At 41.0% G+C, this 25552-nt stretch overlaps 2 protein-coding genes across 5 annotated transcripts in view; one reads left to right on the top strand and one right to left on the bottom strand.

Moving 5' to 3' along the window:
- Window positions 1-25552, top strand: part of gtf2e2 (general transcription factor IIE, polypeptide 2, beta) — a 152614-nt gene that overhangs the window by 64105 nt on the left and 62957 nt on the right. For all 3 annotated transcript variants that reach the window (XM_068041759.1, XM_068041740.1, XM_068041749.1), the window contains exon 3: window positions 16800-16885. In XM_068041759.1, coding sequence (XP_067897860.1) covers window positions 16800-16885 — 86 coding nt within the window. The remainder of the gene's footprint in view (window positions 1-16799; window positions 16886-25552) is intronic.
- On the bottom strand, window positions 1013-14110 carry smim18 (small integral membrane protein 18). Of its 2 annotated transcripts, none has more exons than XM_068041782.1 (2): window positions 14036-14110; window positions 1013-1601 (listed from the first exon to the last, which is right to left on the bottom strand). In XM_068041782.1, exon 2 carries the CDS (start codon window positions 1564-1566, stop codon window positions 1261-1263), a length of 306 nt encoding a protein of 101 aa, XP_067897883.1. In that variant the 5' UTR covers window positions 1567-1601; window positions 14036-14110; the 3' UTR covers window positions 1013-1260. The 2 variants fall into 2 exon arrangements, with proteins under 2 accessions (XP_067897883.1, XP_067897873.1); XM_068041772.1 differs by lacking the exon at window positions 14036-14110 and adding an exon at window positions 3112-3183.

Here is a 25552-nt window from a genome sequence, read left to right as displayed (position 1 = left end):
CTCTAAGTGCTTCAGCCGTTCCACTATCTCTGGAATCCCTTTCCCCGCAGGAATTGACCCAGCCCTTTTATGAAACTTTTGGATATCCTCAGAGCATAAAGATTGCATCTTAACTATAGCCAACACACTTGACATTTGCTGATGAAGCTACTGGTGCCTTGGTGTCAGATGTTTTATAACTCCTGTGAAGCACCTTGTTACATTTGACTACATTAAAGGCACTATATAAATACAAGTGTTAATTGTTTCAATCTGTTACTCTCCCTGTTGGTATTGGGCAGAATCTTCAACCCAGCAAACAATCCTTGTACTACTATAGCTTTGTCCTGTCTTTCCCAGGCATACCCAGGACGTTAATTTTAAGGAACTGGGCCAACTCATTAAGGGTGTCTGCCTTGCCCTTCAGAGCTTTTATCCTTAGGGATACCCCACCATGTCGCAACAGGTATGGATCCAGATATTCATCAAGATTCTCTATGATTACCTGAATCTGCTGTCTAAGTATTCTCCAATTAGAGATGGTTAGTCCCAAATCAAAACACTCAAATGCTCAGTTATCTTTGAATCTCTTTGTCGCCAATTATGTTGAGTTTTTAGGATAATCCTTGTCAGTATGTAGACTCAAGGGATAGGCATCTAATTTAATACTCTTTTTATTAATATGTCAACTAATATAATCCATTACATGCGATATTCTTAAGATCTGTGTCGCTATAACCTACGAGTATTCTTCTCATAGGGTGGGTCGCAAGCTATATCACCTTGACTGCTGTACTTTTATAAGGTAAACTCTGGTGCCTAAATGTAAGGTTAGTAAGTGCCACGTAACTACTTGCAATCAGTGGCCAAGTACGTTGATGTGTCATTATCTTTTTTGGCACTACTACTTTCCTCACCCCATCATTATCTGTTGTTCTTTGAACATTGTCCACTTATAATTAATTACATCTAATTGTAATGGATCCTTATCTCTGTGCAGAAATTTACTATGGAGAAATCTTAAAAGTCCCATTCTAATCGCACTCTGGAACCAGCTCACTATAAAAAATGCTTTCTTGATGCCACTTTGTGTTCGGAGACTGATTTAATTCCATTAACCTTTTCTAGTACAACTGTGATTTAATCTGATATGCTAACTATTTTATCCAGTTCTTACGGACTAGTGCTAAGGCTCAAGACTTTTCCATTCCTTTGATATCAAATGGCAAATTTCCAGTGAACATGGTTTATTTTGTTTGTAGGTAGGTAATGAATCATTTTCTATACCATTTCAACTTTATGTCTTCTCATGGTACGCATCACAGTTCTTGCAGCATATGATTCAGTTTCCAGGACTTGTACATTTTTGTACTTCGCACAAAAGCAGCAAGTAAGCAGCTCATGGCGAAATGCTAATAAAACCAGGCTAATTACAGTTAGAACAAACAGCAGTAAAATAAGAAAGAAAGCAATCTTCCAGCTATCATGAAACAGCTGCATCTGTTGAACTTGTAATTCAGTGTCTTGATAAAGAGATGCAGAGTTGTTGATCAAGTACCAAGTTTCACTAAAGTTACATGCTGCCATTTTTTAGAGCTCTTCTACTGTTCAGAAATACAGACCTATAAAAAGATAGAAACATAGCAGGATTAACAGTAGTGACAGTTTTTATTTATTGTATACTGTAACCTTATGGCCTGGCATATCCCTCACTTCTTCATTGCCATGAAACCAGCTGACCAACCCTAGTTCAATGGAGTGCAGAAGAACATGCCAGAAGCATACCTGAAAATGAGGTGCTAACCTGGTAAATTGCTACATGCATGCTAAACAGTGGTAGCAGCATGATATTTTTTCAACCTAAGAAATCCCACAATCAATGGATCAAATTAAAGTTCTGCAGTCCTATCCAATCTTAAATGATGCTGGATAATTAAGCAACTAATGGGAGGAGGCAGCTTTATTAAAGTCCCCATCCTCAAGGATGGCAGAGCCTAACATGTGAGTACAAAGGACAAGTCTGAAGCGTCCATAACCATCTTCAGCCAACTGTGCTGAATGGATGATCCTTCTTGTCCTCCTTCTGAGGTCCTCACCATCACAGATGGCCATCTTCAGCCAATGCGAATCATTGAACTTATCAAGAAATGGCCGAGTGCACTGGACACAGCAAAAGCTACAGATTGTATTATTCCAACTGAAGACCTGTGCTGCTGAACTAACTGCAACTCTTGCCAAGCTTTTCCAGTACAGCTTCAAGAATGGCATCTACCTGATGATGTGGAAAATTGCTCAGTTTATGTCTTGTCAACTTAAAAGCAGGACAAATCCAATCCAGCCAATTGCAGTCCTGTCAGCCTACTCTCAATTATCAGCAAAGAGATGAAAGGAATTGCTAACAGTGCAATCAAGTGGCACTTGTTCACCGATTAACCTGTCCACCAATGCTCAGTTTGGGTTCCTCCAGGATTACTGTGTTCCAGACCTCATTACAGTCTTGCTCTAAACATGGACTAAAAAAAAGCTGAATTCCAGAAGTGGGGCAAGAATGACTGGCTTTCAGATCAAGGCAGAATTAGACCTAGTGTGGAACTACGGAGCCCAAGTAAAAGTGGAGAGAACAGAGTGGGAGAGACCTGGTGAGCATAGAAGGAGCACTGGTGAAATTGACCTGGGACAGAACAGAGCAGAAGAGACCTGGTGAATAGTTAAAAAGATCCAAGATATTAGCACAGATACAAACAGAAGAAAAATCTGTGAAGTGGCATCGATAACAACACAGGAAGGGGTGTTGGAGCTCAAGGAATAAAGGCTGAGTTTTCCATTCACTTATTTACTCCTTCATATTTAACTATATAGGGTCTACTGAGCTAAAACACTTGGTATCATATGAGGCAAGAGCTAAATAAAACTACCAACTTTAACTAAATAGACAGTAACTTTAAGTAAAATGACAGGACAGATGAGACCTGTTGCATGTACATTATGTACCATGAGGGGACTCCTGCACACTTAGTGTGCCTCTGGCTTCTTGAGCTCGAGTTCAGCATTTCGGAACTTGTGGCCAGTGTCATTGCAGGGCATGCTAGAGTCTGAAACTTCCTTAGATCTTGCATTCTAGGAGGCTCTTACCTCGCAGCTACAATGTTTGAGGACAGTAGATGGATGGTCAGCCAGCATGGTGGTAGGAAGAAGAGGCAGGCAGTACAGAAATCTTCAGGCTGTGTGGCATTCAGTCAGTGCTGAAGACTGGGGAGGGTGATGGCACTTGAAGGAGTGCAACCTGGAGAAAATCCACACCATCATGGGGCAAATGACTGCAAAGGCGCCACAGCAAAGTGTAGAATGCAATCATCAGAGGGGATTCTATAATCAGGAAGATAAATGGACATTTCTGCAACCAGCTATGAGAGTCTAGATAAGCATATTAAGGAGGCAGTGGCATGCTGGTAATGTCACTAGACTAGCAGTTCAGAAGCCCAGGCTAATGCTCTGGGGACACCGGTTCAAATCCCACCATGACAGCTGGTGGAATTTAACTTCAGTTAATAAATCTGGAATTAAAAAAGATAATCTCCAGTAATGGTGACTGTGAGACCATTGGCAATTGTTGTAAAAACCCATCTGGTTCACTAATGTCCTTTAGGGAAGGAAATCTGCCATCCTTATCTGGTCTGACTGACACGTTGCTTCACAGCAATATGGTTGACTTTTAACTGCCCTCTAAAATGGCCTAGCAAGTCACTCAGTTGTACAAAAAAACCGCCAGAGAAAAGCATAAAAGGAATGAAACCAGATGAACTACCTGGCATCAACCTAAGCACCGGAAGCGACAATGGCAAACCCGGCCCTCTTGACCCTGCAAAGTCCTACTTACTAGCATCTGGGGACTTGTGCCAAAATTTGGAGAGCTGTCCTACAGACTAGTCAAGTAACAGTTTGACATATTCATACTTACGGAATCATACCTTACAGACAATGTCCCAGACATCACCATCACCATTCCTGGGTCTGTCCTGTTAGTGAGAGGAGGCAGCGCAGTAATATATTCAGGAGGGAGTTGTCCTGGGAGTCCTCAACATTGACCCGGGACACCATGATGTCTTATGGCATCAGGTTAAACATGGGGACGGAAACCTCCTGCTGATTACCACCTACATCCCCCCCCCCCCCACCTCCCCCCTGCTCCCAGCTGATGAATCAGTTCTCATCCATATTGAACACCATTTGGAAGAAGCACTGAGGGTGGCAAGGGCACAGAATGTACTCTGGGTGAGGGATTTCAATGTCCATCACCCAGAGTGGCTCGGTAGCACCACTATTGACTGAGCTGGCAGAATCCTAAAGGACATAGCTGCTAGATTGGCGCTGCGGCAGGTCGTGAGGGAATCAATCTACGTGTCGCAGATGCATCTTTCCATGTAGAAGTGACCATTGCACAGTCCTTGCGGCGATGAAGTTTATTTTTTATTCATTCATGGGATGTGGGCATAGGTATGTGGGCTAGTCCAGCATTTATTGCCCAACCCTAAGTGCCCTTGAAGTGAGTGGCTTGTTAGGCCATTTAAGAGTCAACTACATTACTGTGGGTCTGGAGTCACATGTAGGCCGGATCCGGTAAGGAGGGCAGATTTCCTTTAGTGAACCAGATGGGTTTTTGCAACAATCGATGGTAGTTTCATGGTCACCATTAGACTAGCTTTTTAATTGCAGATTTATTAATTGAATTCCAATTACACCATCTGCTGTGGTGGGATTCAAACCCAAGTCCCCAGAGCACTAGCCTGGGCCTCTACATTACTAGTCCAGTGACATTATCACTACGCCAACGCCTCCCCGTCTTCACATGGAAGAAACAGTCTATTGTATTGTGTAGCACTACCACCGTACTAAATGGGATAGATTTTGAACACATCTAGCAACTCAAAACTGGGCATTCATGTGGTGCTGTGGGCTATCAGCAGCAGCAGAATTGTAATCAACCACAATCTGTAACCTCATGGCCCAGTATATCCCACACTTCATCAAGCCAGGGGATCATCCCTGGTTGAATGAAGGCAAGAGGGCATACCTAAAAATGAGGTGTCAACCCAGTGAAGCTACAACACAGAACTGCATGCATGCCAAACAGCAGAAGCAGCATGTGATCGACAGAGCTAAGCAAACCCACAACCAACAGATCAGATCTAATCTCTACAGTTCTATCACATCCAGTCATGAATGGTGGTGGACCATTAAACAACAAACAGGAGGAGGTGGCTCCACAAATATCCCCATCCTCAATGATGAGGGAGCCCAGCACATCAGTGCAAAAGACGAGGCTGAAGCTTTTGCCACCATCTTCAGCCAGAAGTGCCGAGTGGATGATCCATCTCTGCTTCCTCCTGAGGTCCCCAGCAACACAGGATAAATAAGGAGAAACTATCAAAATTTGTAATGATTTTCAACACCTCTATTAACCTTCCCTGCTCTAGGAAGTAGAACCCCAGCTTTTCTAGTCTCTCCACATAATTGCATCCCTGGTGCCATCCTAGCAAATCTGCTTTGCACCCCCTTCAGGGCTGTGACATCCTGACTAAAGTGTGGTCCCCACAGTTTGACACAGTGCTCAAGCTGGGACCTAACCAGTGATTTATAAATGCTTAGCATAACTTCCTTGCTTTTGTACTCTATGCCTCTATTTATAAAGCCAAGGATTCTATATGCTTTTTGAAGAGCCTCCTCAACTTGTCCTGGCACCTTTGGACTTTTGTGTATATACAGTGGCAGATCTCTCTTACTGCACCCTCTTTAAAATTGTGCCATTTAGTTTATATTCTTTCTCCTCATTCTTCCTATCAAATGCAGTGCTTCAGACTTCTCTGCATTAAATTGCATCTGCCATGTCTCTGCTTATTTCACCTGTCTGGTTCTAGTGAAGTCTTTTGCAATCCTCTTCATTGTTTACTACATCTCCGTGCTTGTGTCATCTGCAAATTTTGTAATTATGTCCTGCCCAGGTCATTAATATATATCAAAAAGAGCAGTGGTCCTAATACCGATCCATAGTGGACACCATTATATACTTCCCTCCAGTCTGAAAAGCAGCTGTTCAACACTACTCTCTCCTTTCTGTCTGAACTAGCTTTGTACCCACTGCCATTGCCCCTTTAACCACCTGTGTTTCAATTTTACTATTGAGCAGTATGCTTGGCAATCTGGTCTTATTGTAAGAAGGATATAGATTTACTGGAGATGGTGCAAAAAGGATTCACAAGGATAATACCAGAACTGAAAGGTTATACTCCTCAGAAAAGGCTGAGCTGACTGGGGCTCTTTTCTCTAGAAAAGTGAAGGCTGAGGGATGACCTAATAGAGGTCTTAAAATTAGGAAGGGGTTTGATGAGGGAGACATAGAGAAGATGTTTCCACTAATGGGGGAGACCAAAACTAGGGTACATAAATATATAAGCATCCCGAATAAATCCAGTAGGGAATTTAGGAGAAAACAGCTTTACCCTAAGGGCGGCACAGTGGCGCAGTGGTTAGCACCGCAGCCTCACAGCTCCAGCGACCCGGGTTCAATTCTGGGTACTGCCTGTGTGGAGTTTGCAAGTTCTCCCTGTGTCTGCGTGGGTTTCCTCCGGGTGCTTCGGTTTTCTCCCACATGCCAAAGACTTGCAGGTTGATAGGTAAATTGGCCATTATAAATTACCCCTAGGATAGGTAGGTGGTAGGGAAATATAGGGACTGGTGGGGATGTGGTAGGAATATGGAATTAGTATCTTTCTTCTTTTGGGCCTCCTTATCTCGAGAGACAATGGATACGCGCCTGGAGGTGGTCAGTGGTTTGTGAAGCAGCGCCTGGAGTGGCTATAAAGGCCAATTCTGGAGTGACAGGCTCTTCCACAGGTGCTGCAGAGAAATTTGTTTGTTGGGGCTGTTGCACAGTTGGCTCTCCCCTTGCGCCTCTGTCTTTTTTCCTGCCAACTACTAAGTCTCTTCGACTCGCCACAATTTAGCCCTGTCTTTATGGCTGCCCGCCAGCTCTGGCGAATGCTGGCAACTGACTCCCACGACTTGTGATCAATGTCACACGATTTCATGTCGCGTTTGCAGACGTCTTTATAACGGAGACATGGACGGCCGGTGGGTCTGATACCAGTGGCGAGCTCGCTGTACAATGTGTCTTTGGGGATCCTGCCATCTTCCATGCGGCTCACATGGCCAAGCCATCTCAAGCGCCGCTGACTCAGTAGTGTGTATAAGCTGGGGATGTTGGCCGCTTCAAGGACTTCTGTGTTGGAGATATAGTCCTGCCACCTGATGCCAAGTATTCTCCGAAGGCAGCGAAGATGGAATGAATTGAGACGTCGCTCTTGGCTGGCATACGTTGTCCAGGCCTCGCTGCCGTAGAGCAAGGTACTGAGGAATTAGTATAGGATTAGTATAAATGGGTGGTTGATGGTCGGCACAGACTCGGTGGGCCGAAGGGCCTGTTTCAGTGCTGTATCTCTTATTAAAAAAAATAAAAAAAATGGACCTTGCTAAGGCAAGGAGTGAATGTGATGCAAACCCTTGTGACATGATTTCACCTCTACTATTTAAAGGGCCGATGCACGGTTGGAATTCAGAGGAGTTGGGTGCATTTTATGTGATATTTTGAAATGAAATGAGAGAGGGCAAAGCTTGTGCCCCAATTTAATGAGTCCTTTGAATTACTGTTTGGTTCAGTAAGGGTGCGAAAATAGATCCTAAGGAAGGTGAGCAGCAGCAAATATTGTGATGAGGGTATGGATCCAGAGCAGGAAGTGTTTTCGTGATTTAACCAGGCCAGAAAAGATGAGGTCATTTGCAGATTCACACATCCTATAGTACACCCCCATCCTCACTCTATCCTATCAAGCATGCTCTATCACATCACTCCTCACACCCACTTAAGTTTTAGTAGCATTCATTGTTCTGTTTAAATGCACCTTAATCACCCCTTATCTCTATCTGCCACTGCCACTCATCCAAATCCATATGTACTGTGATCTCGTCTCAGTCAGCTCACTCAAATCTCAAAACACAGGAAGATTATGGCCAAATTAAAAGCAAAATACTGTGGATGCTGGAAATCTGAAATAAAAACAAAGTGCTGGAAATACTCAGCAGGTCTGGCAGCATCTGTGGAGAGAAAAGCAGAGTTAACATTTTAGGTCAGTGACCTTTCATCAGCCCAACATCTCTGCAATTTCTGCCCTTACTTCCTTTGGCAACCTAGGATGCATCCCATCCAGTTCAGGTGATTTATGCCACAGCACCGAAATGGCTCTTATCAAGGTCGCGCATTACATCCTATGTGACTGTGACAAAGGTAAGCTATCCTTTGTTTCTTCTGTACCTGTCTTTTACACAGTTAGCTGAACTATCCTCCTCCAATGCCTCTCCACTGTCGCCCAGCTGAATCCATTCTCATCTATCAAATCATAGCTAGAGTGTCACCTGCAATGGCTTCTCTTCCCACTGCTGCACCGTTACCTCTAGTGTCCCCCAAGAATGTATCCTTGGCTCCCTCCTATTTCTCATCTACGTGCTGTCCCTTGGTGACATCATCTGAAAACATAGTCATTTTTCACATGCACGCTGATGACACCTAGCTCTACCTCATCACCACCTCTCTTGACTCCTCCACTGTCTCTAAATTATCAGCTTGCTTGTCCGGCATCCAGTACCAGTTGAGCAGTAATTTCCTAAAATTAAATATCGGGAAGACCAAAGCCTTGTCTTCGGTCCCTGCTGCAAACTCCGTTCCCGAGCTACAGACTCCATCCCTCTATCTGGTAACTGTCTGAGGCTGAACCAGGCTGTTCGTAGCCTTGATGCTATATTTGACCCTGAGGTGAGCTTCTGACCACGCGATCACTAAGACCGCCTGTTTCCAGCATTGCCTGATTTTGCCTCTGCCTCAGCTCATCTGCTGCTGAAACTCTCATAATGCCTTTGTTACCTCTAGACCTGACTATTCCAATGCACTCCTGGCTGGTCTCTCACACTCTACCCTCTGTAAACTTGAGGTCATCCAAAACTCTGCTGCTTTTATACTTATTTGCACCAAATCCTATTCAACCGTCACCTCTGTGCTCAGTGACTTAGGTTGGCTCGTGGTTAAGCAATACCTTGATTTAAAAATTCTCATCCTTGTTTTCAGGACTGGGTACTAAATATTCCTGGATACAAGTTCAGGAAAGATCGGGAAGGAAAGAAAGGAGGAGGAGTGGCAGTATTGATTAAGGAGAATACCACCATGCTGGAGAGAGAGGATATCTAGAGGGGTCAAGGACAAAATTTATTTGGTTAGATTTAAACAATAGAGGTGCCATTACGCTACTGGGCATATTCTATAAGCCACAGATGTAAATTTTCAGGGGATTTATAAAGAGGTGCAATAACTATAAAGTATTGATAATGGGGGACATCAATTATCTAAGGAGCCATCTGAAGTAAAAACTCCTGGAGGAGGGCTAATTTCAGTGGTCTGAGAACAGATCTGGCCTGAGTAAATTGGGATCAAAGACTGGCAGATGAAATGACAAACGAGGAAAGTGATTGTCTTCAAGAGGGGATAGACAGGCTGGTGGATGAGCAGAAAAGGGTGAAGTGATACATTTTTGTAGGAAGAACGAGGAGAAGCAAAATAAAATCAAGGGTACAATTCTAAAGGCGGTGCAGGAGCAGAGAACTGGGGGTATATGTGCTCAAATCATTTTAGATTGGCAAGGCAGATTGAGAAAGTGGTTAATAAGGCATATGGGATCCTGGGCTTTATAAATAGAGGCATAGAGTACAAAGGCAAAGAAGTTATGATGAACCTTTACAAAATACTGGTTCGGCCTCAACTGGAGTATTGTGTTCAATTGTGGGCACCGCACTTTAGGAAGGATGTTGAAGCCTTTAGAGAAGACACAGGAAAGATTTATGTGACTAGTTCCAGGGATGAAGAAATTCAGTAATGTGGTAGATACATGAGTTGTTTTCCTTAAACCAGAAAAGATTGAGAAGAAATTTGATACAGGTGTTCAAAATTCTGAGAGATCTAGACAGATTAGATAGAGAGAAACAGTTCCTAGTAGTGGGAGGCTCAAGACCAGAGGGGACATGAGGAAAAAACGTTTTTGTGTAGCGAGTGGTAACCATCTGGAATGCACTGCCTGAAGGGGTGGTGGAGACAGATTCTGTTGTACCTTTCAAAAGGGAATTGGATAAGCACCTGAAGGGAAAAATTTGCAGGGCAATGGAGAAAGGGCGGGGCATTGGGACTTCTAAATTGGTCTTGCGGAGAACTGGCACAGGCTTGGCAGGCCGAACAGCCGCCTCCTGTGCTGTAAGCATTTTATGATTCTACCTCTTTCTCGCCTCTGGGAGACAGAAGGTTCTGGGTGCTAGTCCCACTCTAGGACTTGAGCACAAAGATCTATGCTGACATGCCAGTTGTGTGCAATGTGATAATGACCAGGTAATCTGTTTTTAGTGATATCGATTGGGAGATAAATATTGGCCAGAACACCAGGGAATACTCCCCTCCTGCTTTTCCAAATAGTGCCATGGGTTCTTTCACACAGAGCTGAGAGGGCAGACGTGGCCATGGTTTAACGTATCATCTGAAAGATGGCACCTCTGACTGTAGCACTCCCTCAGTACTCCACTGGAATGGCGGTGAGTGTTACAAGTCTAAACAGATTCATATTGTGCAACAGTCAGTAAAAAGAAACCACTTTTATATTACTTTTTTGCTGCTTTGAAATACTGGTTATGAGTTTCCCAATACTATATATGTGGCTGAATTTTTATTGCTTGATACTACCTAAAAGTGGATATGGTGTGAAAGGAAAGATGTATCGATTTTTTTTTTTTTTTCCCCCTCCTACCCTCAAGCACTTGCTACACCTCAGCATCTATCCTTCACACTGTTTAATCATCCGTCCCCTGCTCACTGCACCCTATACCCACTGCCTATCATCCTCAAATATTCACCACCTTTCCCTTAAGCACTGTTTTTTATTCTTCCCAAAATGTTCTTGGAGAGCACAGAATAAGTATAGATAAGGGAGGCCAATTAGTCCTTTTCATTCATCCTTTCAAAAAAAATTAAAGCTCCCCCGCCTATCACAGCATTATGATTGACTCCAGAATTTTTTCTTACACTTAAAGTATAGATCCGTCAGCCTGTGATAATTTCTGCAAAATTCACACACTTGCTATGTCTATAACATGATTTCCTGCTCGAGTACTTTTGACTAAAAAGTCCTTGAGGAAGTGAAAATATTGACGTTTGAGCAAAAACTTGCCTTATTCCTAAAACTATGTTACAGACTCTGTGGAGTCTTGGCAGATCAACCATGATCTTATTGAATGGTGGAGCAGGCTTGAGGGGCCAAATGGCCTACTCCTCCCAATTTCGTATATTTTAATGAATGGGAGATGTATAAAAAGAGAAATGAGACAAAAAGGAGTAAGACTGCAAGAAGAGGAAGAAAGTGAGGAGATAAGATAGACAAACTGAGATGAGAGTTAAATAGAAGACAAGTGAAGGTGAGAGACCCATGAGAAGATATTTGATTCTGCTACTGGGATAAGGAAGTTTGATTTACAAGTGTAAACACTGAGTCAAGGCACTGATCTCCAGAATCTTAATTAAATGCAAACCTTTTTCTAAGAGCCAAAGAAAAAGGCCAAGAGAAATTGTAAGTATTCAAGAAGGGGGGCACACAGAAAAATAATTTATTTTATCCCTGAGAACTAGTACAGAAATCAACTTCACTAAATAGAACAACCCTAATAGTAAGATGGCAAGAAAGGATGTTTGCAATAAATCATAAAAGGTAATACATGGATTTTATGATTTCAAAAATTAAAGAATATTTTGAGGGAAAAAATAATTCCTGTACCTATGGAAGACCTCCACACCATCCCCATTTTTTTGACCTTTGTCTGTTCCATATGGTAACCCAGCCTGTTTTCACATCTTGCTGATACTGGATGAGCTGCAACACACAGTCTTGTTTCTACTAGCGTCGAGATTTCTTGCTTATAGCTCAGATTTTCTCATTCTGAGTTAGGTGACTGTGTAGCTTACACTTACAAGCAAGAGCTGGAGTCTTGCTCTTCACCATTGCAGCCTTGTTCTCAGAACCCTTGGATCAAATGTTCAGTCAAATGCTGTCCTTCTCAACTAGAACTCCACATGTGTTTGAGCAGAGTACTCCTTTCTACTGCACAGGCATCAGTGGAACATGAAGTAAATCCTAGTGCAATAATGAGTGCTTGAACATTTGTGTTATTGAGTACATGATTATAGAATATATTATTTGTAGGACACTGAGGGAATTGGTGTGCCCTGTCCCAGATGGACAGAAATCTAATGACTTTGTGCATCCTCATTGCCCATGGGTTCAATGTGAGAACCCATGCATTTAGGTTAGCTTAATTACGCATTAGAACCTCTGCAATAGGAGGAAGCGCTCATTTTAATACAAATATTTGGGAGAAGCAGCGTGTATTTTTTTCATTTTCCTTGAGCATTTGTATTAGTTTTAAAAATACTGGAGATGGAAAATAGCTTTTTGTCTGACAGTCCAGAATCATCCAGTTGGGTAACAGAGTCTGTTTGTTTTCCAGTTGTGATGGGAAGGATGCGAGGGTGAATGTGTTGGGCAACCAGTGGGACAGGGCACTTGGGAGTGAGAAGTCATGTAATGATGCCTCACAGAATACATCCAACCAGAGTTAGCAACACTAGCCGTTGCAGTTGTTGTTTCTGATAGTCACATTAAAATCTGGTTTAAAATGAAAATGCAAAGTACAAAACAGAGAATGGTGGAAATACACAGCAAAACTGATGAAGCGCATACACTAAAATATTTTGACCTGTTATCTTAATATGAATTGACTGACCTGCTGCATTTCTAGCTTTTTAAGTTATTATAGATTTCCAACATTTGTAGTTTTTCCATTTTCTTTTAAGTTGAAAATGTACTGGTGTTGGAACCAATGCAGTTTGTCCTGGGTGATGATTCAGATAGTATCCCACTTCTAAATTAATGTTTCTGCCTAACACTTTTCTTTGGAGTTGCAGCGTACTTAGTTCAAAGACATCAGACTGTAAAGATCTCTTTAACATGTGCTTTTAAAAATTTCCCACATACCTTAAATATAGCAACAAATTGTCACCATGCATTAAGAAAAGGAAAGCATCTTTTGCAGCTTTTTTTGTAAACCTGTAAAAGAACATTAAAAAAATGGGAGCAGGAGTAGGCTTTTCTAAGCCTGCTCTGCTGTTCAGTAAGGCCATGGTTGATATTCCACCTCAGCTACATCTTCACACATTATCCCCATATCCCTTGATTCCCTTCGTATCCAAAAATCTGTTGATCTCTGACTTGAGTATGCTCAACAAATGTCTTGACACAATCAGGAACGGTCATTATTTCAAGAACTGTAAACACATGATACTCAATAGATTTAACATGTTTATTTTAAATATATTAACACCTCTATTAAAATAGAAAAATTGGTATATAAAAATGTGTTGAACTTTGATATGTTAATACTTGCAGTATAATTTCTCATTGAATCACCTTGTGACTGTAATTCCCAATCTGCAGCCTCTGTTCAGTCTGAACCCTTCCATTTCAGCAGCCCTGCAGATTATGCTGCAGGACACACAGCAGTATTTCACGTGCAGTCTGTCTGTCATCTTTCAAGGCCACAAGCCAGCCCTTAGTTCTTAAATTGTTTTCAATAGAAATTCAAAAATGAGTAGCATTTCTTTTGTTCATTTAGTTCGAATGCTGTCAATCACTGATACTAACAATTAACTACAATTCTCCAAATTACTGGTTGTATAAGTAAATGGAAGGGAGGTACAGGCTGCTTTTTAGTAAAAAATTGAGATATTAGGGATAATTACACGAGGTTTCATGCTGACACAGGAGCTTCAACAAATGACTCCTTAAATGCCTTCCCATTTTTTGAACGTAATACTTTTATCTGCTGGCTTCTGAACAAATTCTGAATTAGGAAAGAGAACACATACCTTTCTGGCAAGAGGATCAGTAAGATGTTCTTGTAACAGGAAATACTGCAATGAGCTCTGTAAACCTTGCAGCCTATTGTTGAAGACAGGAAGGTGGAACTTGGCTGCTATTGGCCAGGAATGGCACATTTTGATTGATACTGATTTTTGCAATGTGAGGAAGTCTTTTAAAAAGAATTTAGTGTATATCTTCTGGTCAGTAAGCTTTATCTTTCTCCAACCCATTTTTTGCTACTTTTGTGATCTGTGTGCTCCTTCACTCTATCTTTTCTACTTGCATTCCTGTTTTTGATTTTTCTGTGTTCTGCTTCTCTTTCTCACTTCCTCATATATTTCTCTGTCATGTTCTGCTTCTCTCTTAAGCATCACAGTATTCTGATTATTTTTCTTTCTTGATTTATTTCTCTCTCAGTCCATTGCCATCCCCCATCCCCCACCCCCCACTCTTTGTGTGAACAGGGTTGGAAATTCAGCTCCTGAACCTGTTCTGCCATTCATTTAGATGATAACTGATCTGTATCTTAACTCCATCTACCAAACTTGATTCTATATCACTTAATACCCTTGCACATAGGCCATTTAGTCCTTCATGTCTGTTCTGCCATTCAGTGAGATCATGGCTGATTTGTGACCTAACTCCATATACCTGCCTTTGCCCCATACCCCTTACTACCTTTTGGTGAACAAAAATCCATCAATCTCAGATTTAAAATTAACAGTTGATCTCGTAAGAATTGCTGTTGGCAAGAAGAGAATTCCAAACTTCCATCCTTTGCTGGGTGTAGAAGTTTTTCCTAATTTCACTCCTGAAAGGTCTGACTCTAATTTTAGACTATGCTCAATAGTCCCAAACTTCCCAACCAGCAGAAAACTTTCTCTGTATTTACCCTATCTGTTCCCAATTATTTCTCAAAAAAACTTTCTCAAATCATCTCAACTTTCTAAATTCCAAGGTGTTATAAAAACGAAGTGCTAGAAATACACAACAGGCCTGACAGCATCTGTGGAGAGAGAAACAGAGATACATTTCAGTTCTGTGAACTTTCATCAGAACTGGCAAAGTTTAGAAATGTAGTAGGCTTTGAGCAAGTGAAAGGGCGGAGGAAGGATGAAGAACAAAAGGAAAAGCCTGTGAATAGTGCATAGTAAATAGTGAAGTAACGTGAGATTTTCCAATTTGGAGGAATGGTTCCTGAATCAAATGCCTTTTGGAAGATTATAGTTCATAGAATGGCTACAGCTTAGAAGGAGGCCCATCGAACTTGTGCTGGCTCTCTGCAAGAGCAATTTAGCAACTGTAATAATCAAATTAATGTATTAAGTAGTAACCTGTCAAGAAACAAAGCAAAGGACCTTGATTGAGCTGTAGTTAATAAATTAACAATCATGCTAGAAAGAACAGGCTTTAATTTAAAAGTATTAAGTTTAAAACTATCTCTTAAGCTTGTAAGAAAGTTCAGTGTCAGTGGAATCTTGTCACTGTAAGACAAAATTAGTAGAAAAAGTATGGTGACTCTGATAACATTCAATAGTTTAGAGATACAGCACTGAAACAGGCCCTTCGGCCCACCGAGTCTGTGCCGACCATCAACCACCCAATTATACTAATCCTACACTAATCCCATATTCCTACCACATCCCCACCTGTCCCTATATTTCCCTACCACCTACCTATACTAGGGGCAATTTACAATGGCCAATTTACCTACCAACCTGCAAGTCTTTTGGCTTGTGGGAGGAAACCGGAGCACCCGGAGAAAACCCACGCAGACACAGGGAGAACTTGCAAACTCCACACAGGCAGTACCCAGAATTGAACCCAGGTCGCTGGAGCTGTGAGGCTGCGGTGCTAACCACTGCGCCACTGTGCCGCCCAGAATAGCTTGACCAACAAAGAATCAATTTCTGTACAAATTCATATTTCCCAAGGAGATAACAACCGTAACGAAAAGAACTCTGGGTAGGTTTTTATCACAATTATTGGCAAGTATTTTATCGATTTAAGCCCCAATTAGACTAGGGTAGTAACCGACATCACAAGGCCTGGACCAACCATCGGGCAAACAACAAGGTGATCTGATGGCAAAAAAGGGATAAAAACCAGGGTCCACAATGCTTCATCATTGCAGAAATAATAGAAGTCCTCGGAGGTAGAAGCTCAGACCAACAGTCAAGTTATCTGCCTGACGAGGGACCAAGATTGAAAAGAGAGGACCAAGGTTACCCTGCAACCAGTACTCATCCAGGAACCGCACTTGTGAAAGCTGTAAAGTTATATCCCCAAGTTTATTAAGTATATTCTACTTGCAGTGCTAAGTATTTTACTTTCAATAAACTTTCCAAATTTATTAATTACGTATCCTGTTGCCTTAATTGGTTAAGTCTTGTCTGAATAGTGGAATTTGGGTTCGCAAGGGACTTCCAGGGATTGCGCTGTTCTAACCACCCTAACAGAGATCATCTCCATCCATCGATTCCTCCTTAGAAGGAGGATAGAAGGAAGAGGATTCTCGTGTCATAGCCTTTCCAGAATAGTTTTTCATTTCCATAAAACAATAGAACTTTAATACATAGGCCCTCATCATCTTAAAAGATCCAAGGTGCAGTATTAGGCATTTGGATGAATTTTTAAAATGTGTTATATGGATATTTCTGCAGAGGGAATAGTGAAATTCTGTTTAGAATATAGAAGAATGCTGGCATTGTTTTGCATCTTTTCTTTTTGGAAAAGTATTTTATAATAATTTAACCTGGTCTTTTACAGAAAATGGATCTTTCAGCTATAGAGCACTTCCAGGGAGCGCTGGGTACAAATTTGGAGTGCTTGCTAAAATTGTTAACTACATGAAGGTAATTTGCTTTCATATCTTTCTACTGGGCCATTGGGAGAAAGGGGACAGCATAGAAGGGGTAAATGCATTGATGGAATTGGTTAAGTATACTAATTTGTCTGCAGATGTCTTGCAAGTCTCTGCTAATTTTAGATTAAAATAGGCAATGAATATTTTAAAGCTTCTGCATTTTTATTGATGCAGTGGGAACAAAATTTAGTTGACAGCAGCCAAGTTTCTGTGTCTGTCCCTGAGGAAAAAGGTCCTTCAGATCACTTACAAATGCACTTTCTGAATCCCAGCTGCCAAGATTTTGGCAATCCAGTCGCCACATTACTTTTGCAACCGTCAATCTGCTGAACCACTTCCTCACGTCCATCTTTTACACCCAATCCCCAGCAAAACCTTTACTCTGATCGATCTCCTGGTATGGCTCTCATCCCAAACTCATTTACATCCAAGCGGCACAAACTTGATCATAGCTAAATTACTTGTGGACTAGATGTCAATCACTAGATCTAGCTAGATCGTATCAAGTCCTGGCAGGCTGCATGCTTCTTTGCCAAAACTGCTTTTTTTCTCCACTACCAAACAAGCTTAAGCTCCTTTCACCCACTCCCTCCACCCTTACCCCCAACAGTTGAAAGAAGTTCTTGGATTTGGTCATTTAAAATAGAGACCATTCATTCACTGTCTCTGCTGATTCCCTCCCATCCATTTGCTCCATGCTGATAGCATTGTAAATCGTTCTTTTTTTATCGGGTATCATTTCTTTTGCTTTAAAGTGCTATTTTTGACTCAGTCCTCAAGGAAATCCTCCGTAACTCTTCTGTCCTTACAAGCTACTGCCCCAATCTTCCCTTCTTGAACCTCCCAAACTTGTGCCTGCAAGTCCAATCAGATTTCTGTCCCTGCCATAGGATTAAGACAGCCCTAACCAAAGTCATGAAGATTTTCTGTATGCCTGTGACTATGGTGCATTGTCCTTTCTTATCCTCCTTGACCTCTGCATGATCAATCACACTATTCACTTCCAAAGCTTTTCCCCTGTTGTCCAGTTCAGTGAGATTACCCTTGATTGGTTACACGCTTACCTATTGAACTGTAGCTAGAAAATTTCCAGCCATGGCTTCTGTTTCCACCCGGCAGCATTCTACCCCTTCTTGCTAATCACTCACAGTCAGCTTCTATATGTAAGCTGATGATACCCAGCTCTACCATTCACCACCTATCTCTTCTCTTCCCTAACACTGCTGTACAACCCGTTCTCCTGCCCCGACTTGTTTTGACTTTGCTTTCTTGTGCATCTCCCCCTCCCTTCGTCCCTCCATTGGTGACTATGCCTTCAACTATCAAGACCCCGTGCTCTGAAATTCCCTCCCTAGACCTCTTCACCTCTCCAGCTCTCCACCTCCCTCTCCTTAAAGCCCATCTCTTTGACACAGCTTTTGGTTATCCTTTCTCATATCCTTCTTTGTCTCTGTGTTTGATCGTGCATCTGTGAACCATCTTGAAACTTTTTTTACTATGAAAAAACTGCTACATAAATGCAAGTTATTAGCTCAACAATAAAATCTTTGCAGGAGAATTAATTTGGCAAAATTCCTGGGGAAAAGTTTAATCTTTTCTCATTCCTTCAATTAAAAATGAGTAGATCATTATCCAAATGGTGGAGGAGAGTGAAGGAGAAAGAACTGTTTCCTTTAACTATTTTTGCAATACAGCAATCACAATAATGCAATATCTGGGGTGGGACGGGGTTGGGTGGCAATGGACATTTGTTATACTGTTAACAGCAATTTTGCTGCCTGTGACGTGACAACAGTTGATCATTTTTGTGTCTTTTTCTCTTTAGCTCTTTAAACAATTTTTCTTTGGTGATTTTATAGTCATTACTTTTCAAAGTTTACTTTTGCTAAATTGCAGTTTTCTTAATGAGCGGAAAAGGTGCTAGTACTGGGAACTAGAGGCACTTAACTTTTGGTGCTAAGTGTCAATTGCAGAGTAAAATTCCTTTGGTTCTTCTCAAACAATGGGAAAAGACTTCCTTTGTGCACCACGTGTAACAAAACCATAAAAAAAACGAATATTCTTTAAGGCTGTAAATGAGGATGGACTTAACTGGGTAGTGTGCTAAATGATAATTCCTGGAAATATTCACTAGTAACTTGTCACCAATCATAGGTTCTACAATTAAACTTAATGAGCTTGATGTCACTTGCTTTGGCATCCTATGCTGGAATAAACATCTCAAAGCTAGTAGTTCCCTGGAAACGGATGGTATGCATTGTGACAAAATCAGTTAACTACAGTCTTCATGAGCAAGTCATAGAACACTGAAAGGTCCCACTGGATTGAAAACAAGTCAAAGTGGTACCAGTTTTTAAGAAAGGCAACAAAACAGTCCAATGTTTTTAAGCTTGCCAATTTGTTGATATTTTAACTTAAGCACAATTTGTTGTTGTTACCAATTATCTGATCAATCAGGATTGACTGCAGCCAATAAGGTGGGTGTGTTGAGTTTAATCAGAGTTTTAAGATGGGATATAACACAATCGTTATACTACAAAAATATACAACCATGACAAGTAGCAAGTACTGGTCCAGGTTGGGCAGAATGCCTGACATGCATGAATAGCTCTTTTTCCTCTCCTTTTCTTGGAGCCTTGCATCTTCATGACTTCTCAAACTACCCAAGAGTGTTAGACCGAAGTCAGTATTGATCCACCCTGAGGAGTTTCTCTCCACTGTCTACTGCAGTGGCATCCTTCAAAAACTTGGCCTTTATACTGTTTTCAGAGATGGACCTTGGTATTATATTGACAGGATTTAATTGTTCTCTAGAGGTTGCTCTTAATACAAAATGCCCAATAGTATGGTGAGTCCTTATTCTAAACCACGGTGTTAAAGCCTGTCCTTACTATATCCACCTTCCGAGAGCTTCTAGAGCCTTTGCACATACCTTATATCCTTAATCAACCAGGCCTTTACATCACCTTCCCTTATCTGACCTCATCCCATCCTGTTCCCCAGGATCAGTTCCACAACCTGCTCGAAACATCCCATCTCCTATCTTCAAACCAACTTTCAGAGGCTTCGTTGTTTGCTTTTGCCTGTTATCAGTTATTTGTGCCCAGAGCTGTTCATTAGTCCTGCTAATAAACTGTTAATAAGCTGTTCTTCAAGTCTAACTGTTCTCATTCCTTATTAGACTATTGAACCATGGAGTGATACACTAAAATAACTTCTACCTCCACACACTAATTAACTTTTACGTTTCAGTCAGCATCTTAATTTTAAGCAAGGTTAACTGAAAATCCTAACACGGCTTTGAAGTATGGTTATTTAAGTATCTATCCAGTTGCTCTCCCATTATTGCAGAGGGCTCATTTGACCATTGCCCTTTTTCAGGCTAGTTACAGCTGTCATCACCTAATAATAATCATTCCACTAACTTTCTAGAGAAACAAAACCTTAAGTAGTTTCCCGTTAAATGAAACTTGCAGCACTAACTTATTCCTTTACCTATTTCAAGCTGGCTACTAAATATATGTTTATGCTAAGCATATTTTCAATTTCTGACAAATTCTCCACCTTGAGAGGGAGAAACCTCATCTCTCACTTCTGACATTGTATTTTCCCTGCCAGTTCTAGCTTGTTGGGTCGGTGGTTCAGTTGAGGCATCAGACATCTCAAATAGTAGGTCATTGCAGTTAGGGTTATCAGGACCAGGTTCTGAGCATTTACTAGAACCACTGAGACCATACTAGCCCAGGGATGCTGACTAGTATTGTGAACTACTTCCCACCATTGGTGGTCTCCTAATTTGTTTACTGCTTTTTCGATTTGAGTATTATCTTGTTGCATCTTAACTGGGTGTTTCTGGGAAGTACTACTTCTTTCAACGATGGAACACAAACTAAGAGATAAGGGGTGGAATTGGGAGTCCAAATTTTACCATGGTGTCTAGGGCTTCTGGCTGTTGGGCAATATTCACTTGCACATTATGAGTTCTTACAGGGATTAAGGGGGAATTTGCTACTTGTGATTTCATAGTGCTTAAAATAAAAATTGGCCAGTTGACCTGACATGTACAGATATTTTAATTATCCTATTAATTTTCTCTTGGATGTCTTGGAAATTCTGTACTATATCGCAGTTCTGGGAGGGAGGGGAAGGTCAGAGGGTATTGTGAATATACAGCAAGGGGTGAGATTAGGAGAAGGGATGGAGTCAGAGGGAAGGGAAGGGGAAGAAAGATCTGGAGGGGCGTTGGTACCCATGGGTTGAAAGAAAAGAAACTTAAAAGTTGAAACCATCATTTCAGCTGACAGTAAATGCTGCTTGCTTCTGTGCTGAGAAAAATGCATTTCAATTTAAGATTTTGCACCCAGAGTTGGGAAATTAAAATAAATTACATAATTTAATCTTCATAAGCATGCAAAATTTTGTTTTATCATTTTGTGTTCTGTGTTTGGTTAATAAGATATTGGTCTGAATTAAATAGGAATTATTGAAGTTAACTTACCTTTTCTTGACAGTTACCTTCGAGCTTCCATGGTTCGAACTAGTTGAGAAAGCTGTTAACACGGTCACTTTGCAGAATCCATTTCCACTATAGACTTCAATTTTGTGTGGGCAGCTTTCAAGCTAAGCTCCATTTTAGACATATTTCAATCCTTTCTAGGGCATTTCCCGTAACAATCTCAAAGTCACCCCTGAGGCAATTTACAGGGCATCTTACCTACAAAGTACTGATATCATTCAGGTGACTCTGTACTGTACCCACTCCAAGACCAATATATTTATCCTAAAAATGAACTCCAGATGGAGCCTGACAATGGCTCTGAACAGCTGAAACATCACTTCTTCACATTTGTCTTCCAACTCACTTGGATAAAGGCCATAATTCGCCTTTTTGAGTGCATTTTTTTTGTACCTGTGCATTAGTTTTTAGTGATAGGTGCACTTGGATACCCAAATTTCATAGTTCCTCCTCAACTTCTAGTGTCATTATTAAGAACGTATTCCAATTTGTAATTGGATCCAAAGTGGATGACCTCATGCCTTCTCAAATTGAACATCCATCTTCCATAGTTTTACCCACTCACTTAGTCTTATGTCCCTTTGTAACTTCCTGCTCCCATCTATACAACTGCCTCCTAACTTAGTGTCACCTGCCAATATTCCTTCATCCAAGCCATTGATGTATGTCATGAAAAGTTGAGGCCCGATACCAAACACAGGAGAACACCATTTGTTGCATTGTACAGACAATAGGCAACCAGGTCCTGTGGTTACTAGGGAACATTGAGAAATCACAACCACCTCTGTTAACACATACCTCTCCAAGTGCCTGTTGATTTTTTTTTTTCCCCCTGATTATTGTTTCTAAAACCTTACCCACCACACTTAAACTAAATGGCCTGCAGTTGCTAGAACTGTCCTTACACCCTTCCTTGAAGAAGGGTGTCACATTTGCCACTCTCCATTCCTCTGACACCTCCCCCATATCTAGGGAAAATTGGTCGTCTTATTCATTCTACCAAAATGCACCACCTCATTTACCTATATAGAAATTTATTTGGCATTTACATGTCCATTCTGCACGTTTGTTCAGGCCCCGTCTTGTATTGTGTCACAGTCTTCCTTAGTATTAACCATGCCCCCCAACTTGATGCCATGCAAATTATTATTTGATATTGTACTTTTAATTCCCGAGTCCAAATCATTTATGTAAAAGGTGAACAACAATGGTCCCAGCACTGATACCTATTGAAGTCCACTTATCACCTTCCAGTCTTAATCCCACTCTCTTCTAGCCAGTTTGCCATGCATATTGCTATTTGGCCACAGGCTCTGACCTTCGTCGTGAGTCTACTATGTGATACCTTATCAAAGGTCTTTGAAAGTCCATGTATATTACATCCATTGCATTACCCTTGTCTACTCTTTCTGTTGCTTCTTTGAAGAATTTAATAAGGTTAGTCAAGCATGCCCTTGTATTTTGAAATCCATGCTGACTATTATGTGTTCAATTTCTAAATTTTTAAAGTATGTTTGAGTAAACATTCCAGTATATTTCCTGCCACCAGCATTAAGCAAGCTGGTCTTTAGTTCCTGGACTTGTTCTGTCTCTCTTTTTGTGTATACGACTAACATTATCTGTCCGCAGTCCTCGTCCTCTGGCAATATTTCCATTTTTATTCAACCCTGCGCTATACCATCCTTAGCTTATTTGAGAATGTGTGGCTGCAATCAATCCCAACCCGGGATTTTGTCTTCTGTAAGTTTGTTAGTTATCTCTTTGCCATTGATATTAAATGTCTTGATATTCTTTTTAGGTAGTTTGTTCTTCTGATGTCATGTGTCTGCCTTGTTCGTCTCTCTGGTAAAATCTGAGGCAAAGTAACAATTCAATATTTCTGCCATTTCATGGTTATGACTTGTTGTCTTGTGCATCTCTTAGTGGCCCTATCCTTATCTTTATTTTCCTTTTGTTATCTAAGTGTCTATAGAATATTTTAGTACTGCTATTTATATTCTTCGATAATAATTTCATTTTGTAATTCCGCTTTGTCTTTCTAATTGCTTTATTGACGTCTTGCCTAACTGTTTCATATTTACTTTCATCGTCCTTTACATTATTGTCTCTATTTATTTATTTATAGATACAGCACTGAAACAGGCCCTTCGGCCCACCGAGTCTGTGCCGACCAAGAACCACCCATTTATACTAACCCCACAGTAATCCCATATTCCCTACCACCTACCTACACTAAGGGCAATTTACAATGGCCAATTTACCTATCACCTGCAAGTCTTTGGCGGTGGGAGGAAACCGGAGCACCCGGAGAAAACCCACGCGGTCACAGGGAGAACTTGCAAACTCCACACAGGCAGTACCTAGAATTGAACCCGGGTCCCTGGAGCTGTGAGGCTGCGGTGCTAACCATCTACTTAGCGTAAACCCTTTCCTTTATTTTCAAATTTGCTCCTGGCTCAATTCATCATGTTATCTCATTATTGGCCAGTTATAGGAATACAGGAACAGGGGTAGACCATTCAGCCCCTCAAGCCTGTTCTGTATCTTAGCTCTATCTACCCACCTTGGTTCTGCAACCCTTAATATATTTGCCTAACAAAAATATATCAATCTCAGTTTTGAAATCTTCAATTGACCTCACCTCGACAACTTTGGGTTCAGATTTCCAGTGCCCTTTGTGTGAAGAAGTGCTTTTGACATCACCCCTGAATGGCTTGGCTCTAATTTTAAGGTGATACCCCTTGTTCTGGTATCTGCCACCAGAGGAACGAGTTTCCATAAAATCCTTCAATCAATTTAAGCACCCCAATTCGATTCAACCTTAATATTCAAGGAAATCAAACCTAGTGTATGCAATCCATACTTGTAATTTAACCCCTGTGTCATTCTGGTGAATCTGCGTTGCACTCCCTCCAAGGCCAATATATCCTTACTGAGGTGCGGTGCCTAGTACTGAATGTAGTACTCCGGATATGGTCTAACCAGAGCTCTGTCCATCTGCAACATAACTTCCAACCCTTTGTATTCTAGCCCTTTTGAGTTAAATTCTATTAGCCCATTAAAAAACTGTTTTTATTATCTTTCCACTAGCATTTCGTGATTTTTGTACTTGGACTCCTAAATCTCTCTGCTCACCTACAATACCTAGCTTCTCACCATGTAGAAAATAATCTGATCTATCTATCTTGGGTCCAAAGTGACCTTGCTCTTTCCCACGTTGAAGTCCTTCTGCCACAATTTTTCCCATTCACTTAATCTATCAATGTTCCTTTCTTTGCAACTTTGTACTCCTATCTACACTATTTACTGTGCCATCTAACTTTGTCAGCAAACTTGTATATGTGATTTTCTGTTCCTTCATCTAAGTGGGTCATAAATATAGTGAAAAGCTCAGGTCCCAGTACAGATCCTTGAGGGATTCTGTTAGTTACATTTTGTCAGTTAGAGTACATAACCATTTTCCCAACTCTCGGTCTCCTACCTCCAAATCAATTCTCTATCCAAGTCCATAGGTTGCCTCCAATTCCATGAACTTACATTTTTGCTCATAGTCTGTTCCATGTAACCTTGTTGAATGTCTTCTGGAAGTCCATATAAATAACATCTATAGACATTCCTGTACTTACCACATTAATTACCTCCTTAAAAAAGTCACCTAAGTTTGTTTGACATGACTTGCCCTTCACAAATCCATTCTGGCTCTATCTGGTAGGTTCATATTTGTCCAAGAGCTCTCAGTCATTCTGTCTCTAATAACAGATCCTAGTAACTTCCCCACAATTTACATTGGACAAATAGGCCTTTTATTTCCTAGTTTATCTCACTTACCCTTTTTATATAGTGAAATGACTGGCAGTTTTCCAATCCAAGGGCACAATTCGTGGATCAAGTGTGTTTTGGAAGATCATGATGAAGGCATTAACAATTTCCTCACCTACTTCTTTTAAAACCTTGGGTGGAAAGGGGATTTGACTATCTTTGACCATTTTTAAAAAACTTGCATTGAATCTAGTTAGTTCCTCTAATTATTCTTTGTTTGCTTTTAGTGTTATCCTTAAAATTGCTCACAAGCTTTTTCTTTCTTCCCTTGTGACTCATCACTTCATCCTAGTATAGGATTTGATAATAGGGTCATTGTTA

This window comes from Heterodontus francisci, chromosome 1 (genome assembly GCF_036365525.1).
Source record: "Heterodontus francisci isolate sHetFra1 chromosome 1, sHetFra1.hap1, whole genome shotgun sequence".
Taxonomy (NCBI): domain Eukaryota; kingdom Metazoa; phylum Chordata; class Chondrichthyes; order Heterodontiformes; family Heterodontidae; genus Heterodontus; species Heterodontus francisci.
This window is presented reverse-complemented; position numbering and strand designations above follow the sequence as displayed.

Bases quoted from the DNA above. Each gene is read 5' to 3' on its own strand.
- smim18 (XM_068041782.1), bottom strand. From the start codon at position 1,566: ATGGCAGCATGTAACTTTAGTGAAACTTGGTACTTGATCAACAACTCT.